At 41.9% G+C, this 15,647-nt stretch overlaps 1 protein-coding gene across 3 annotated transcripts in view; it reads right to left on the reverse strand.

Annotated features, from left to right (window-relative positions):
- Window positions 1-8,216: 8,216 nt before the first annotated feature.
- LOC118783505 (transmembrane protein 135-like) overlaps window positions 8,217-15,647 on the reverse strand; it is a 76,085-nt gene continuing 68,654 nt past the window's right edge. For 2 of the 3 annotated variants that reach the window (XM_036537408.1, XM_036537410.1), the window contains exons 9-13: window positions 15,425-15,494; window positions 14,435-14,602; window positions 13,365-13,428; window positions 12,729-12,805; window positions 11,980-12,522 (exon numbers count right to left, since the gene is read on the reverse strand). In XM_036537408.1, the coding sequence (XP_036393301.1) occupies window positions 12,208-12,522; window positions 12,729-12,805; window positions 13,365-13,428; window positions 14,435-14,602; window positions 15,425-15,494 (694 nt within the window). In that variant the 3' untranslated portion in view covers window positions 11,980-12,207. Of the gene's footprint in view, window positions 8,495-10,996; window positions 11,065-11,979; window positions 12,523-12,728; window positions 12,806-13,364; window positions 13,429-14,434; window positions 14,603-15,424; window positions 15,495-15,647 lie in introns of those variants that run through there. The other variant, XM_036537409.1, reaches the window with a different exon arrangement.

Here is a 15,647-nt window from a genome sequence, read left to right on the forward strand (position 1 = left end):
CACAGTCCCCCCTGTAGAACTGGGCCTGGGAATATGTGTTCCCAATAACATATTTATTTTAATTTAATTCAAACTTTATTTTACCGGAAAGGTTAACAGAAAGCTTCATACTTTTTTTGCATGTCAGCTTTTTAAAGTATCCCCCATCTAGCCTGCAGTATGTACATCCATTGCCACATGACATGACACGTTCATCCAAAGAAGTCACTTAAAGGCATGGTCCACACAATACTTACATATCGTTATGAGTCCCCCCTCCTTTCAGAGACTGGTTATGAATGGGGTTCACAGTTAGCCCCTAACAGAGCAAACAGCAAAAAACATTAATATGCACGTGTGTGGCCAGGAATCACTATTGACATTAGTTGTACTCATGCAGTAGGCTGTTGTGCAAGTGATATGGCAGAACAAGCTAAGTGGATAGCTTACAACCAGTTATTTTCCAATAGAGCTCCACAGAGCTTCAGGTATTGCTATGCGCAGAAATAAAAATCCTTTTCTCCAAGTGCATGAACACCCTTATACTGTTGTGTACTCTGGAAATCTCTGTGCTCTTTAACTCTAAAAGCATAGTATCAAGGGCGACCAACATCAAACGTTTCACACTTTATCCATTTCTACAGCTGAGCACAGGTTAAATTCCTTACTCGAATGCCTTGCAGGGTACAACTGCAGTGCCCCACCTGGGAACCAATCCTGCAAACCTTTTGAGTTATGAGCCCAGCCCCTCGGCCACGGCACCTCCTGCCACCTGACTGAACGGGCTTGGTGCTAATGATCAGAGTCCCAGCTCTGCCTTGGATGTTCCTTTTGGGCGGTGCTGTTCCAAGAAGCAGCTGAAAAAGCTGTGCTGATGGTGCTGCTATTCTCTGATCTATCTCCCACTTTAATTGCATTCCGACTATGAATATTTCATCAAGAGGTCTTGTGCCTGCATTGTTATTCCAGAACTCCGGCAGAGGACAAAAATACATTATATAAATACATTATAAAAGGCAGATCAATCCAGTCGCCCAGGGACAGTTATGCATTTCTGTCTTTCTTGTGCAGTTAACTGGAGAATGGTTCAGGGATATTCGGATTCTGGTCATGAGCAGCCCTTAATCACCTGTATTTAATGGAACAGAAAGATTTATCGCAACCGGGGAGCTGAAACATTTTTCAGGATGCGTCGATCAATAAGCACTTTCAGTCCTTTTGGGAGGGTGTTTGTGCGCAAATGGTGTTTCAATATCTAGATACAGCATCTCATATTGTATGATTTATTACCTGCAAAAAGGAAAAAAAAAATCAGTGTGTCACGTATCACAGCTGCAGACAAGCATTTAGAAAAGGATGCACAAGGGTGGGAAAATAGGCATGAAAAGAACTTTGGGTGGTTAATATCAAGGGAGGCATTTCCATTCATGCAGACAACTTTGAGTGTTTTCACATTCCTTTCTCATCAGGTACAATTTAACTAAATGACCTCACACAGAGGCAACGAGCGGCGCTTTAAGTCAAAGGAAAGAAATAAAAAGGAGTAATGGGGGAAAAAATCAGGAACAGAATCCTTCTGGAGAGTCATGCCTCTAATCACATGCAAAGGCAACTTCGTCTCCTCTTCCGTTTTCCCTCCAGAGTCTTTTGCCCAACCTGAACCCCCCACCCCCCCATAGTGTAGGTCCCTGAGTCCTTCTCTGACCTCTTAGCCTCTCATCAGCTGATGGGTATACCCGTGTGAGGCCGTATCACATGCACACTCCAAACCTCTCTCAGCCCTTGTGCACTTCAGAGCAAGCTAAAACTGACCGTTTTCTGTCCAAATGTAGACTTAGGCTCTGTGCGATTGCTTTTGTTGGCAGCAACATTGATGTATTGTCCTTTGAATAGAAATGGAATTTTAGGCTGATGTGGTCAGACACATTGCAGGTAAATGCAGTCACAAGAACAGATTTTAACTTTTATTTCAGCATATTTTCTGAGCCAAGTGGCTTTTTTTTCCTCAAACTGGAGGTGCACATGGACTCTCTGTATTTGGAAATCAAAACGCTCACTTACAGTGTAGAAGCTGTACGTGAATTCTGAGTGAGCTTTGTCCTTTCCAATCATTATGGGAATCTGGTAGCAAATACCTCACTTGAAGAGCTCAGTAGTTTACGATTAAAATCAATGTCCACATGAACACACACAGACACACTCAGCAAAACAAAGCAACATTTAAACCTGACCTGTCTCATGCCATGCCCTATCAGCACAGACTTCTGGGATTGGTTGGCAGTGTAGCATAGTGGTAAGGAGCAGGACTCGTAACCGGTTGGTTGCCGGTTCAATTCCCTGCTGGGGCACCGCTGTTGGGCCCTTGGGCAAGGTGCTTAACCCAGAACTGCCCCAGTAATTATCCAGCTGTATAAACGGATAACATGGAAAAAAAAATGCAACCTGTGTAAATGTCTCTAGATACGAGCATCTGCTAAATGCCAATCATACAATGTAATGCAATGGGTGGTTGGGCTCCATCAATGCAGATCATGTGATTGGCCTCTGTACGTGCACTTGTGAATGAAGCGCAGTGCTCAGGGCAGATCCTGCCTGTGAGACGTGTGAAAGTGTACAGAACGTGCTGTACTGCAGGAGCGCAGTGTCTGGAGGAATTTCTTCCATTTCCACTGTCTGCCCACTGCAGAACACTGCACTGTCTCATCAGCTTTGCTGCCATCTTTCTGTATTCATACCGCAACCTTGGCCTGCACTGACCACGGCTCACCCAGTAACTCTGACGCCGAGACTCATGTGCCCCTGCTCATTAAATGTGTGGAATGTTGTGTGACTGTCTGAATCCAGGCCTTTGACCCAGTGTGCAGGGCCAGGGAGCAGCCTCTCCCAAACCCGTGCAACGGATCACTTATTCACACACACACACACACACACACACACACACGAAAATTCTCTCATCTATAATCTAACCACATACTTCACTGTAGAGCAACTGAAGCTTAAAGAGTCAACCACACAAACGCAACACACAAACTCCGCAGTTCAGTCACTTTCTTTATTAGATCACAAAATAATGTGTCTGTCCAAAGCCTGCAACACAACTCCGACTGCTTCACATCCTGGTAAGTGTAGCATGTCTAATTCAATCATGTGTGTGTGCATGTGCCTGTGTGCGTGTGTGTGTGTGTAGGTTGGGGGGGGGGGGAGGGGAGTTCTCTGTTGTGAGAGCTTTTATGCCTTCTTAAGCAATCAAATATTTTCTCTCATTTTTTTATGGGAGAAAAAATTAAACACTATCAATTATATTCAGCACCCAATTAATTTCCTACTGTATCAGCTTTTGGTTCTGTATCCATTCTTGCCATTAATCACACAGCCCTCAATGAATTTAGATCTTCATTCATTCCTGAAAATGATACATAGACCAGTTATTTTATCATGTTTAAAATGCCTTTATGTGATTTTTTTCTTTTTTTCATTATAGTTAACTTCTCAAATATTAAATGTCAACACGTGACTGTTAGCACATCTAAAGTGAAGAATAAGTCAGCATTGATATTAGCAATTGCCCTAATATTTTCATTTACATTTTAGGAATCAAAACATAACACCACAGAGAGTGCTTTTCTGTGCTCAAGTAATGTCTTGCAATGTTCCTGGCCCTGTAAAAAAAAAACCCTCAACCCCTGTGAGAAAAACAATCCTGATTCAATAATACCCGTCAGTATGAAAGCTTTAAAAACTGAACTAAGAGCGCCGTCTAGTGGGTCAAACTAGAAATGTCCTCTCTTTGCATGCATTTCCATTCAGTACAGCTAGTTCAATTCATGTTCACTTGTTTCTGCTAACAGGCGTGACACCTTTTCACGGGTTCAAGTCCAATTTCTGTCACAATTCACAGCAATTCACAGTTTTTAATGAATTCAGTTATTATGGATTTTAGGTCAAGGCCAAATTCCCACAGTGAGAATCTAGGTCTCTAACCTTTCTTTGGTTAAAATATATTAATGAGAGTGGGACTTGTTAGACTGCATATCACAGTCACCCTTGCAGTTGTCATAGCAGCTGTAAAACCAAATAACTTCTTTTTTCTTACGGCCACACATTTTATCAAGATAAGACATTTTCAGGTATCAAGGATATAATGAATCCTTGTGCTTCCTCAGGACTGATGAGAGGCATGCATTGTAGTGCAAAAGAACCATTGGGTATGAAACCCAGTTGGATGTGACACACCACCACACACACAACCCACTCAGTTGTGACACACAGGTAGCAGACAAGGTGTGGAAAGTCCCATCCAACACCCAATACACATGGCTTTGACATCCATGAATGAACGATGTGGTACAAACGCTTTGTATAACTAGATCCAAACAACCAAATGCTGCGTATGGTTAAGGTGCAGGCCTGTGTCTGCCTATTCTCTCTCTATTGGTTTGGGGTCATGTGACCCAAAGTGTGCTCCCACCAATTCTCAAAGCCTCTAAAATGAAACAGACTCAAAGGAGCATCACAGCCCTCTTGCAGAAACCTTCCTGTAATTAACACAACCACACCTAAATCTGTTATATTGTGCATATGGATGCAACATACAACACTCTAAAGCATTAAAAGGCAGCATTCAAAGATGCCAGAGAGAGATGGAGTGGTCTACATAGCTCACCCCTGTACACAGATGTTTCTTTCTTCTCCTGGAGAAAGAGCTCTTCTCTCCCAGAGTGTATTTGATATGGCAAAAACAAGGCACCTTGCAAATATATGATTTCTTCTATCTGATGTCAGCCAACAAAGACTTTCCATTTCAAACAGTGCCAATCACAGAGGCTTACAGCTTTTAAACTCATCTTCCAGCAAATGCGCCTCCTCTGCCACAATGGCAATAACATTCACATTAGTGCTGAAGTTAACAGTCCACCCAGCTACACATGATGAAAACAATAAAACTATACATCATCCAATTCACCACAAATAGCACCACAAAAGCTAGCCACGACTCCTGAGATGTGCATGGCTAACCCATTAAATAAGCTTACACACTGCTAAACAGTGCAACCTTGAGAATGACACTAACAAAATGGCCTCATCATCAGGTTGCTCTTTCATCTATTCACAAACCCAGTGTTTCTCAGCCCCGGCCGTGGGGTTTTCATTTCAGACAGGCTCTCAGTTAACTAAACTTGAATGATCTGTAACTGAATAATGGTCTTTATTTAGTATCTGTACATTTAATCGTCTGAAAATTATTTGCGAATGATATGTGTTGTTGAAGCCTTGCAATAATAAAAAGATGTATTCTACATGTTTTTAGTTGTATCTTTAGTTGTACCTTCGAATCCAGTGCCCCAGAATAAACTCAGTGCAAATCTGTCAAATAAATAAGTTTAATTAGTAGTTCAATAACTGGCTAACCAACCTTGATCAATAAAGGAAATACATTCCTTTATTGCTAATTCAATTAGTGCCCAACTGAAAAGAAACATCATTAAAATGCTTGTATCCATGCTCTTTGTCACTAATACTATCTGTCACAAAGAACTAGCAGCAGGTGCTTGTTGATTGATAACAAATGCAGTTCACTACGCAATTAATAGCTCAATAAAACCTAATTAACTCATGAAATGAAAGCCAGTATATATGGTGGGTCCCCCAGCCCAATGCTGAGAAACATCTCAAACTGCTGCCCAAGACTGCAACGTCACTATTGATAATTATTAATCATTAGCTCTGGGACAGACATGTCAAACACAGGCAGAAGGATTATGGAGGAACAGGTGTTCTGCTCCAGGTGTTAATCTCCAATGTTTGTGGGGGTCCTGCAGTGGAAACTTCTCGAGTAACCCAAGCCGTCCTGAGACACAGCACCACATGACTAATGAGGCCTCAAAACCTCAAGGAAACATGACAGATTTTTCGAACGCAAGTCTCAGGTCTCTGCCCTGCTGCACCTTCCTGGTTTCCTTGACCATGTCAGGAGAAATGCCATCCCTCTGAAGCAGTTAACTACTTAAAAAAATCAAAAACAAAAACAAAAAAATCCCTCACAGGCTCTCAGTGAGATTTGAGCATGTGCGTTTGTGCAAGTGTGCAAGGAGCACAGGTAGCTGAACAGCTCATTTAACAAGCCAAAAACAATGTATTTGGTCTCCTCTTACAGACATAGAAAAACAACTGCATATAATGAGATTCAATTGGTGGAACCAGGCCTTATGTACAGATATAGTCAGTAAGGACCACCAGTGATAACCATGCACAAGCAAACCATGAGCCAGCAGGACTAGTGTTACAAAAGGTTTCTTTATTGACCTGAAATGCAACAGAAGATTTCATCTGTAAAAAAAAAGACAGCACTTTACTCTACCCTGTCAATCCAGATTAAAAAGTCAAAATACCTGCAACTTTCACTTTTTGAACAAAGTGTATCACATTTTTTCCTGTATTGGATTATACTGTGAATAGGGAATTGTTGCGAGTAATGTTTAGAAAGGTTTGATGTGCTTTTTCCACACCAGTTCAAAAATACTGTGATGAACCACATACAATAATAATGACAGGCAAATGTGTTCAATACTGTGCCTGATATGGTGCATCTGGTATTTGAAGAAACAGACTAATACCCTGTTATCTAATAATACGTAATAATTGAAGGATTTTCTGTCAGCGAATAATATAAAAGTTAACTTGTGTAAACAATACTGTACAAGAATATCGTACAATCCAACTGAGATGGAGTCATTGACATCACATACAGCACTATAGGGGACCATAGGTCATCTCTGCTTAGTCTCCCTTGATTTAAAAAGAGTTGTTTAGGTTTTAATTTACAGGATATTCTACACCCCAACATCTAAAAATTTCAAAAGGTATCTTTCACTTCCTCTATTGCACTGTGCTTGAGAAATGTGGAAAGCTGAGACTGGATTTTCTTTAAACATTTTGCGGTCAAACATATTTGGATGTGAAAAAATACAATATACACTTCAATGTTTTGATTGTTCTATATTTTCCAATGTGAAGGAAAACATTGCTTGCGGATGATTAGTCCATACATAGAAAAGACACCTTTCACTGAACTTTAGCTTCTCCACATTTTGTGTTTGAGTTTTCAGTGCAAACTGAGATTGAAATGAATGGACAAATGAAACACGCCATGTTTTTATATAATACACACATTTATAACTGCATAATTCACATTTTACTTTTGCATGTAAACAGCATATGAAGTAATAGAACATAATACCCTGGAATATTTGAAAATTATTTTTACAATGTCATTTGCTCCATTCAAATAAAATATTTCTGTGAGTAATGCAAATAAAAGCATTTTTTGTGACTTGTTTACAGGAAATGTGGATGACACAAATCTGCAATGCGGTAAAGATTTAAAGGAATTTACCAAAAAACCCTGACTACCTTTCAAAAGATGGGGAAACTCAAAGATCAGAAAAGTCTCACTTCACCTAAAGGGTGATGTCTTAAAATTACAGAAAGATGTCATTCATGTAAGGCGCTGACATGACTTACATGTCACTTACAAACTTCATGTTGTAAGTCACTCTGGGTAAGAGCTTATGCTCTCATGACATTTTAATGTAATGAAATTCATGTTTGTTGAGTTTGATATGCTTTTTTCTTACTGAAAAATCTCTAAGATGCTGGCAAGTCTACAAACAACACCTGAAGGTTATTTGAGGTTTTATTATTGTTTTGGAACACATTCATAAAACTCACCTCTTTTATATATATACTACATACCACACAAATCTGTATTAATTACATTAACTCCAGACACAATAGAACTCTTCAATATTGTATTATAAACGCCAATATAAATGTTTTGTGTGGAATATTCAAATGGTACATATATATATATACATTTACACTACATATTTTTATAATATACATTGTATTGTATATTCTCCTATAAAGGTCTCCTTAGGGTAAGATCTATTCATCAGACCTTTCAGGTCAAAGTGCTTCATTTCAGTAACTTCCCAAAGAAAAGTCAAACATTTACAAAAAAAAGTTTGCCCCTGAATTCAATAAAATACTTTGAAAAAGAGCAATTCAAATTTCCTAGAAACAACAAAGAACGTCACAGCTTCCTCTTTTGCATCAACTATAAACAGATTTATATGTAACTTAATATTTTTCAGTTCAGACAGTTTTCTATAATTTGTCATACATCACACCGAAATTTAAAAATGTCTTTAAATGCATAAAGAGATTTTATCATCTGGGCTAAACAAACTGAATGGCCATTTCAATACAACTGCGCTCCACATGCTAGCAGCTTAAGGAGCCGAAGGGTGGTGCACGACAGCTCAGTTCAGACAGCTACAAACAGGGGCTTAAGGCCCACCATACCCCCCTACCACACCTCCTTCAGTCCAGCTTGACCTCCAGCTCAGGCTTGACCAGAGTGTATCGGGGGTCCAGCTTAGGCACAAAACCATGGAAGTCCCGTGAGGCATTGGTGCCAAACACGTCCAGCACCTTCCGGTTCATCAGAGCAAATCTGGGGAGCACAAGGGGGGGTTTCCAAATGTCAGTACCTTAGGCATTCTGAGAAATAGCATCTTTCAACCTGTGACCAGACTAAATGCTTATTCTGACCCATGCTGCAAACAGGTAATTGGAAACTATCATTAGCTACTTAGCAGGTTAGGCAACCAGGCTGGTCAAAGCATATTTCTGTTAATGTGTGTGAACTGAGCCTTTTGGAAGTATCGACTCAAGATAATGGGAAAAATTCAAACAAAAGGATGCAACTGCCCTAGGGATTATTCAGCTCTCAAAGTGTAAAAGAAGGATTAGAACATCAACAATAACAAGAAGAAGACAACATTGTCAACATTAGAGATAAAGGGTCGAAACCCTAACAATCACAATTTCTAACATTTTAACAGTTTGAACCTCTGTTTAAAATGCAGATATTTTTGGACATCCATACTGTTAAAGCAGTAAACAGAACTCAGAGGGCTGAGACACTCTGATAATTCATTAACTATTTCATTTGTTAAACTACTACTTCCTGGAAGCTCTGAATCAGAATCATTAGTCTTAAGAAAAGAAAGGCACCTAAGGCTATAGTGGTGACTTCCTGGAAAAGTCAGAAAATGAACCCCAGGGACAGGGTTCAGCTGCATATACCAAGCACACTGAAAATCAATGTTCCTTAGACTTAGAATACCGATGTATAAATGCTGGGTGTGTTCACGCGCATTTCTAAATTCACACCCAGTTTTACTTCATACTATTTCCTACCACAGTCCAGTGTCTTAAAACAGATTCATGTAAAATCCCCTTTTCTAGACCCGAACAAAGGCCTTTTTCTGCTCTCCTTTCTTTATGACAAATTTCTCTGAGGCTTAGGTGTTTTTAATCACTGCAAGAAAGCTGTTTCAACCATTTCAATCGTATGTTGAATGCCCCCTCCCAAAAATTTGAAAAAAAAATGTAAATGACTGCTGACATTTATTCACAATAACTTTTTTTTATTTCACAGTGGTCTTGTTAAAAGCCCTTTTTCTCTCCAAGGTTAAACAAGCATATAAGCAATGTTTTACCATATAAGGCAAAACGAAAATAAACCTCTGTATGTCTTTCCATAGCCCACTCCAAGGGTGCACTCCACACAAGGTTAAACCGCACACCATACGTGGTTAAACGCCCACTGCACCCACACAAACGCACGACAGTAAGCCTACAACATGCAAAAGAAAACTCGATATGTAGAACCCTGGGGTCCCAGTGGCTGTTAGTTTAAAAAACAAAAACAAAAAAAGAAACGACTCCACAAAACATGATCCATCTGCAAAAAAAAAAAAAAAAAGCATAGAGCATTTACGATGTGGGAAAATGCCTGTGATATTCTCCAAGCACAAAAAACAGCTGCGGAACGGGGGGGGGGGGGGGGGGGGGTTGAGGAGGGATTTGCAACGTTCAGAAGGAAATGTCAGCCCCTGAGAGCCTGTTGCTAAACACACCCATGCGCAATAAAACATTTCAACTTTATGTGCATCTGAAAGTCGGAGCATGCACAACGGAGGGGCACCAGGGGGCCCACGGCCCAGCGGAGCCTTTAAACCGCAATAAACAGCCTGGCTGATGTGCAGCGGTGGACCAAGGGGGAATACGGTCATCCCACCGAAGACTGTTGCAACATACCGACATTACTGAAACTGAGGGAGTGGAGTGCTGGATGGGCCTCTCAGGGGAAAAAAAAAAAACATAAGCATGAAAAATATTAGGCAATAAAACACAAATGGAATATTTTAATCAGGGTGAAAAAAGTGGCATCCACATTTCTGGTTGTTTCGTAACAGCTTTACACAGTCCTGTGAAAGGGAAGATATTAATGAGGTGTCACAGCCCAGTAGGGTCTGTGCAGCGTGAGCAGCCAAGAGCAGCAATATTTCTTCCTGGAAGGCCCAGAGCAGTCATTTACTTTCCATTTGGAAAAGGTAAAAACCCAAACATCTGTGATATTCTCCAGCGCTTCGCCGTGGTGAACTTAAATCAAGCGGTTATTCATTTCACTGTCGCGGCAACTTTATTAAACAGATCCCTGCTCTAACGCTGTATAAATTCCTTCTCCAGAAGCAGCCACTGCCCAGACCCCCTCCCATACGTCTGTAAGCAAAGGAAACACACACACACACACACACACACACACACACTCACACACACACTCACACACTCACACACTCACACACTCACACACACACACACACACACACACACACACACACTCACACACTCACACACTCACACACTCACACACTCACACACTCACACACTCACACACTCACACACACACTCACACACTCACACACTCACACACTCACACACTCACACACTCACACACTCACACACACACACACACTCACACACTCACACACTCACACTCACACACTCACACACTCACACAATCAAGTGCACACATGCACATATACATACACACGTCCTCACGTGCATGCACACACACACGCGCGCACACACACACACAAGTACTCACCTGCCCTTGGTAAGTCGCAGGAGGAACTTCCAATAGGAAGGTCTCAGGTTCTGAACCTCCATCACTGCCTGGTGAGAAATGAAATAGAGAGGTGACTGACATCAATCAAACATGCAAACTTGTTACACACATCACACATTCTCCACAGTGGCTGCATGCACACAGCAGGTCTTGACAGCAAGATGCCGTGTTCTCTGTTGAAATACATGGTTAAATGGAAAAAAAAATCAATAAACCCCCTAACACACTTGCACATACAAACATGCACACGCACGGATGAACACATATATACAAATCACGTAAACACACAAACCCACACATACCCACTGACCCACCCAAACACAAACACACAAACACACACACACACACACACACACACCGACCCAAACACTAACAGACACAGGCAGACACAAACAGATACACACAGACACACTCGCTCTTCACTTCTCCACATGATACGGGGCACACTGCTCCTCACAGAGCCGCAAAGATTAAGGTTTCCAGGCAGGGGTAAGCGATACTGGACAGCCTGAGCTCAGGAGATGACTTTGATTTGAGAAAATAAACCGGCAGCAGAAAACAAACCTCTGTAATGATTATGGTATGGTGCTTCAAGGCCGACTTGGGCTGGAGACCAGAGCGATATTTATTTTTAAAACTTTCCATGTATAGACTGCTTATCACAGAGAATGTGTGCATTTGTGTGTGTCCGTGTGCGTGTGTGTGTGTGTGTGTGTGTGGGAGGCAAGGGATAGATAGAGACAAGCCTGTCAGATGTCTGAAAGCACTTAAGGTGGTATTTTTAATTGCACTGGTTCCCATTGAGCAGCTGTTCTGAGCCACCCATCTTCACATGCAGCTCTTCAGATCCAGACCAGCTTCACTCTCACGTACCACTTAAGAATGTGCTGAAGAGTCAAACAACATATAGAGAACTGCACGTCTAGTGGTTTCCAGGAGGTGCAAGTTTCCTCATGCCTGGGAGCTTTTCTCAAATACATATAAATATCAGGTATAAAGGGTGTGATGTAAATGTGTATCTGTCTTCATACGTCTTATTTTGAAAGACTCAAGAAACCGCGGGATCGATTAACACGGATACAGAGAAGTGACACTATCCTGTTAAATAAGTGGAAAAACACAGCCACCACAGGTGCGTAAGTTCAAGAGGAACAGAAATCAGTGACGACAAAAAAGGAAGCCACATACTGCTAGCTGTTGTAAGGAACAATGTGTACACAATTTCCTTCTACATTTGTTTCATTTACTGTGGTGGGGGGGGGGGGGGGGGGGTTATCCCTCCTACAACAGACAATATGACAGCTCTTCTCTTTGTGCTCATTGGAATCAATATCAGGGCCAAATTGTGCTAGATCAGTTAACAGACACAGCCCTGACGGGCGTGTGGTGGTCAGAGACAATCTTACGGCCTGGAAGCAGATGGCGGTGGACACGGCATAGATGATGGTGTCAGCCTGTGAAAAGTAGGGAAAGCGTCCCGCCTCGATGCCTTTGAAGTACATGGTCTGCAGAACAGAGAGAGAGAGAGAGAGAAAGAGCCAACATCCATCACTCAGCCCAAGTCGCTCTGCCCGTGCTAATAAGGCACACAGATCACCAGCTGCTGGCTCTATCAGAAACAAGCACCATGTGTCACGCTGCCAATCGCATTGGGGGTACAGTCAGCAGTTACGCTGTCACTACAAAGGCAGTGTGGGGGGAAGGCCTTTACCTCCACCAGCTTGGATGCCAGGTACATGGATATAGTGGTGCTCTTGTAGAAGAACATGGAAATGCCAGCCAGGAAGCCTAGGGATGAATCACCAGACAATAAAAGAAATAAATACTCAAAATGCAATTCCGCAATGCAATTCAAAACATACGGGATATGAGCAAAAAACGGAAAGTATGTACACAATCATTCACATGGTCTGTTGCACTTCATTGTATTAATTAATGAAAGCACCGATGAAAGTACTCCGCAGGACTAGGTTTTGTAGTTTCCTTATCAACACAGTTCAGTCAAAGTACACCAAGTGAGTCTATTTAAAGTTGTACTGTGCCTCTCAATATTCCACACCAGAGGGGTCCAGCCCATTTCCCATGCTTCACTGGTCCATTTAGGTTAATGGTGAGTTTGTTTTTTCCCCAAATTACTGTTCAATGTTTTTGATTATTAACAGATTAACTATTAGTATAAAGGTAGGTTGTCTGTCTCTCTTATCTGTAGCTCTCTGGCCGTTGCTGCCACCGCCACTGAGGTACAGTGCATGAGGCCTTTCAGAACTTGACCTAAACCGCTGGAGGAGGTAATGATATCAGCATCTCAAGAGGAGGACTGCCCTGTGGCTGGGCAGCTCAACCTTACCGGCAATTAGGGCATGCAGCTCATCGTCAAGGTTACGCAGCCACCGCAGCACACAGCTGGTGCCCTGGGGGAGAGGAACCCGTCAACTCCATCACAGCTCAATGTGCCCCCCCATCCCCGGACTATGCACGCATACACACACCAACATGGACAGATAAAGGTGAACCTTTATAACATTAGGAATGCATGACACTTATGCCATTTCGTGACACATTGATGTTTTACACGGTGTCATACTGCCTCTTCACCTGAATGCCATAATCTACTGCACCAAACAAATGCTTCAGCACACTCAGTCCACCTGGTTCCAGAGTGTCTTTGATCATCGTAAGTGCAAAAGAATCACACCTGCATATCACACCATTCAAATTCCTAGGACCATCTACAGACTGATGAATGGAAATAATTAAGTTGTACCCTGTAAATTTCTCATTGACCTATAAAGGTACAACTGCTTAACATCTAGAGAAAAATCATCTCAAACCATTTCATAAATTACACTAAATTCCAGTGAGTCATTTCCTGAAAAATGAAGTTGAGTCACACTGACACAAGGGGGTGTGAAGTCCACTGCACACTGAGCTCAGTGCACGTAACTGGTCTGCTATTCCAGTTGTCATGGAGAGATGCTGTCTGGAGGAGTGTTGCCTAACTGTACATTTAGAGTCCTGGCTGGCTGTGTTTGACATGAGGAGTATTTGAGCTTCTGCATGAAGTAAACACTGTTGCAGAAAGGGTTCAGCCTGTTCTTTCAGCTGACATTATTCAAAAAGAAGGGAGGCAGACGTGAACTGTTCTACTAAGGCGGCGAAAAATCTGCAGGGCTTGCACATAGCTCAGAAACAGACAAGGTGTGTGGTTATGCTCGTATGTTTAATTAAAACTTTCAACAGATCTTTTTACATCCAAACTTCAACAGCACTTTGCCTTCACAGAGATCTGCTACTCAGGAACTGGAGGGCTGAGTACAAGTATTCTACAAACCTGAGGGCCTTGCATATATGATGGAGGAGCGAATAACCACAGAGGGGAGGGGTTTAGGGATAGAACTGAGCTGTGAGAGGGGTTACCTTGTATATACTGACAAAGGAGCCGAGGAAAGCCCCCAGCTGGAAGTTCTCCTTATTGTATAGAAGAGAAAGCAGGCGGGAGGGTTTGGTGAAGATGTGCCGGAATGTTGAGGGAATCTTCAGACAACACTGGATGAGGTAGCCTACGCTGAACATCCGAATGAAGCCCTGCTCATTGAAACACATAAAATGCTCATTAAGACACAGATACACAGAACTACACACACACACACACACACACACAAAGAAAGAGACATATTTTCACACAAAGCAATGCACATGTATTGAGGGAAAGTCAATCCTACATCCAGTGTGTTTGTTTTCTCACTGTTAGTATACTCAGCCACTCATGATGTGCCACTAGCTCATGGTCTTATGCATTCATTTAGGGTGAGGGCATTCCTAATTTAGCTGCTTTAGTTTGCAGCAATGAGTGTGAGAATGAAGACTTCTTCTTGCAAGAAAATGGACACACTGTATAAGCCATCTTCTGCTTTGGCAAACATTATGCCGAGGATCACAGAAAACATTACATGGCTTTTGCTGTGTTTTCCGCTAAAGGGAAGGGGCAGTGTTTTTGTCTGGGCAGGGCGAGCTGCATTCTCAGCTGAGCGGAAAGGGACTGTACTGGGGGATATCCTACACACACATGGAAAAAGATCTCAAGCCAACAGCATCCTTCCACAGCCTCTTGCACAATTCTGTGTGTGTGTGTGTGTGTGTGTGTGTGTGTGCAGCACCCAAGACAACGTCTACAGAAGATCTCGGATGGCTAATTAATCATTTCACAGATATTTAGGTCTATGGAGAGAAACAACTCAAGTTTGGAGAAACTTACATTTTACAGATACTTGATAGATATCTATCAAACTATTTCAGATTCCAGGCAGATGTTTTTACATGACTCATTAAGTAAACTATTAAGCAATGCAGTAAAATATCAATGTCTGCCGACAGGTTTTCTCAATGACGGCTAACTGTTAGCCTTACTTTCACGCAGTAAGAGATGCAGTTGTCCTGGTAGTGTTTGCAGCACCGATGCCTGGGCCCGCGCTGGCATCTGGAAGCAGGAAAGAAACTCTGTCACTTGCCTTGTGCCTTTTGGCCGTTCGGCTTACATTTAAACAAACATTCAACTCAACAGACATTAAATTACAGGAAAGCAATTTTCTTTAAAGAGCAGAAAATTCTGCCTTTCCTTAGACTATTGGAG

Source organism: Megalops cyprinoides, chromosome 9 (genome assembly GCF_013368585.1).
Source record: "Megalops cyprinoides isolate fMegCyp1 chromosome 9, fMegCyp1.pri, whole genome shotgun sequence".
NCBI classification, from domain to species: Eukaryota; Metazoa; Chordata; class Actinopteri; order Elopiformes; family Megalopidae; genus Megalops; species Megalops cyprinoides.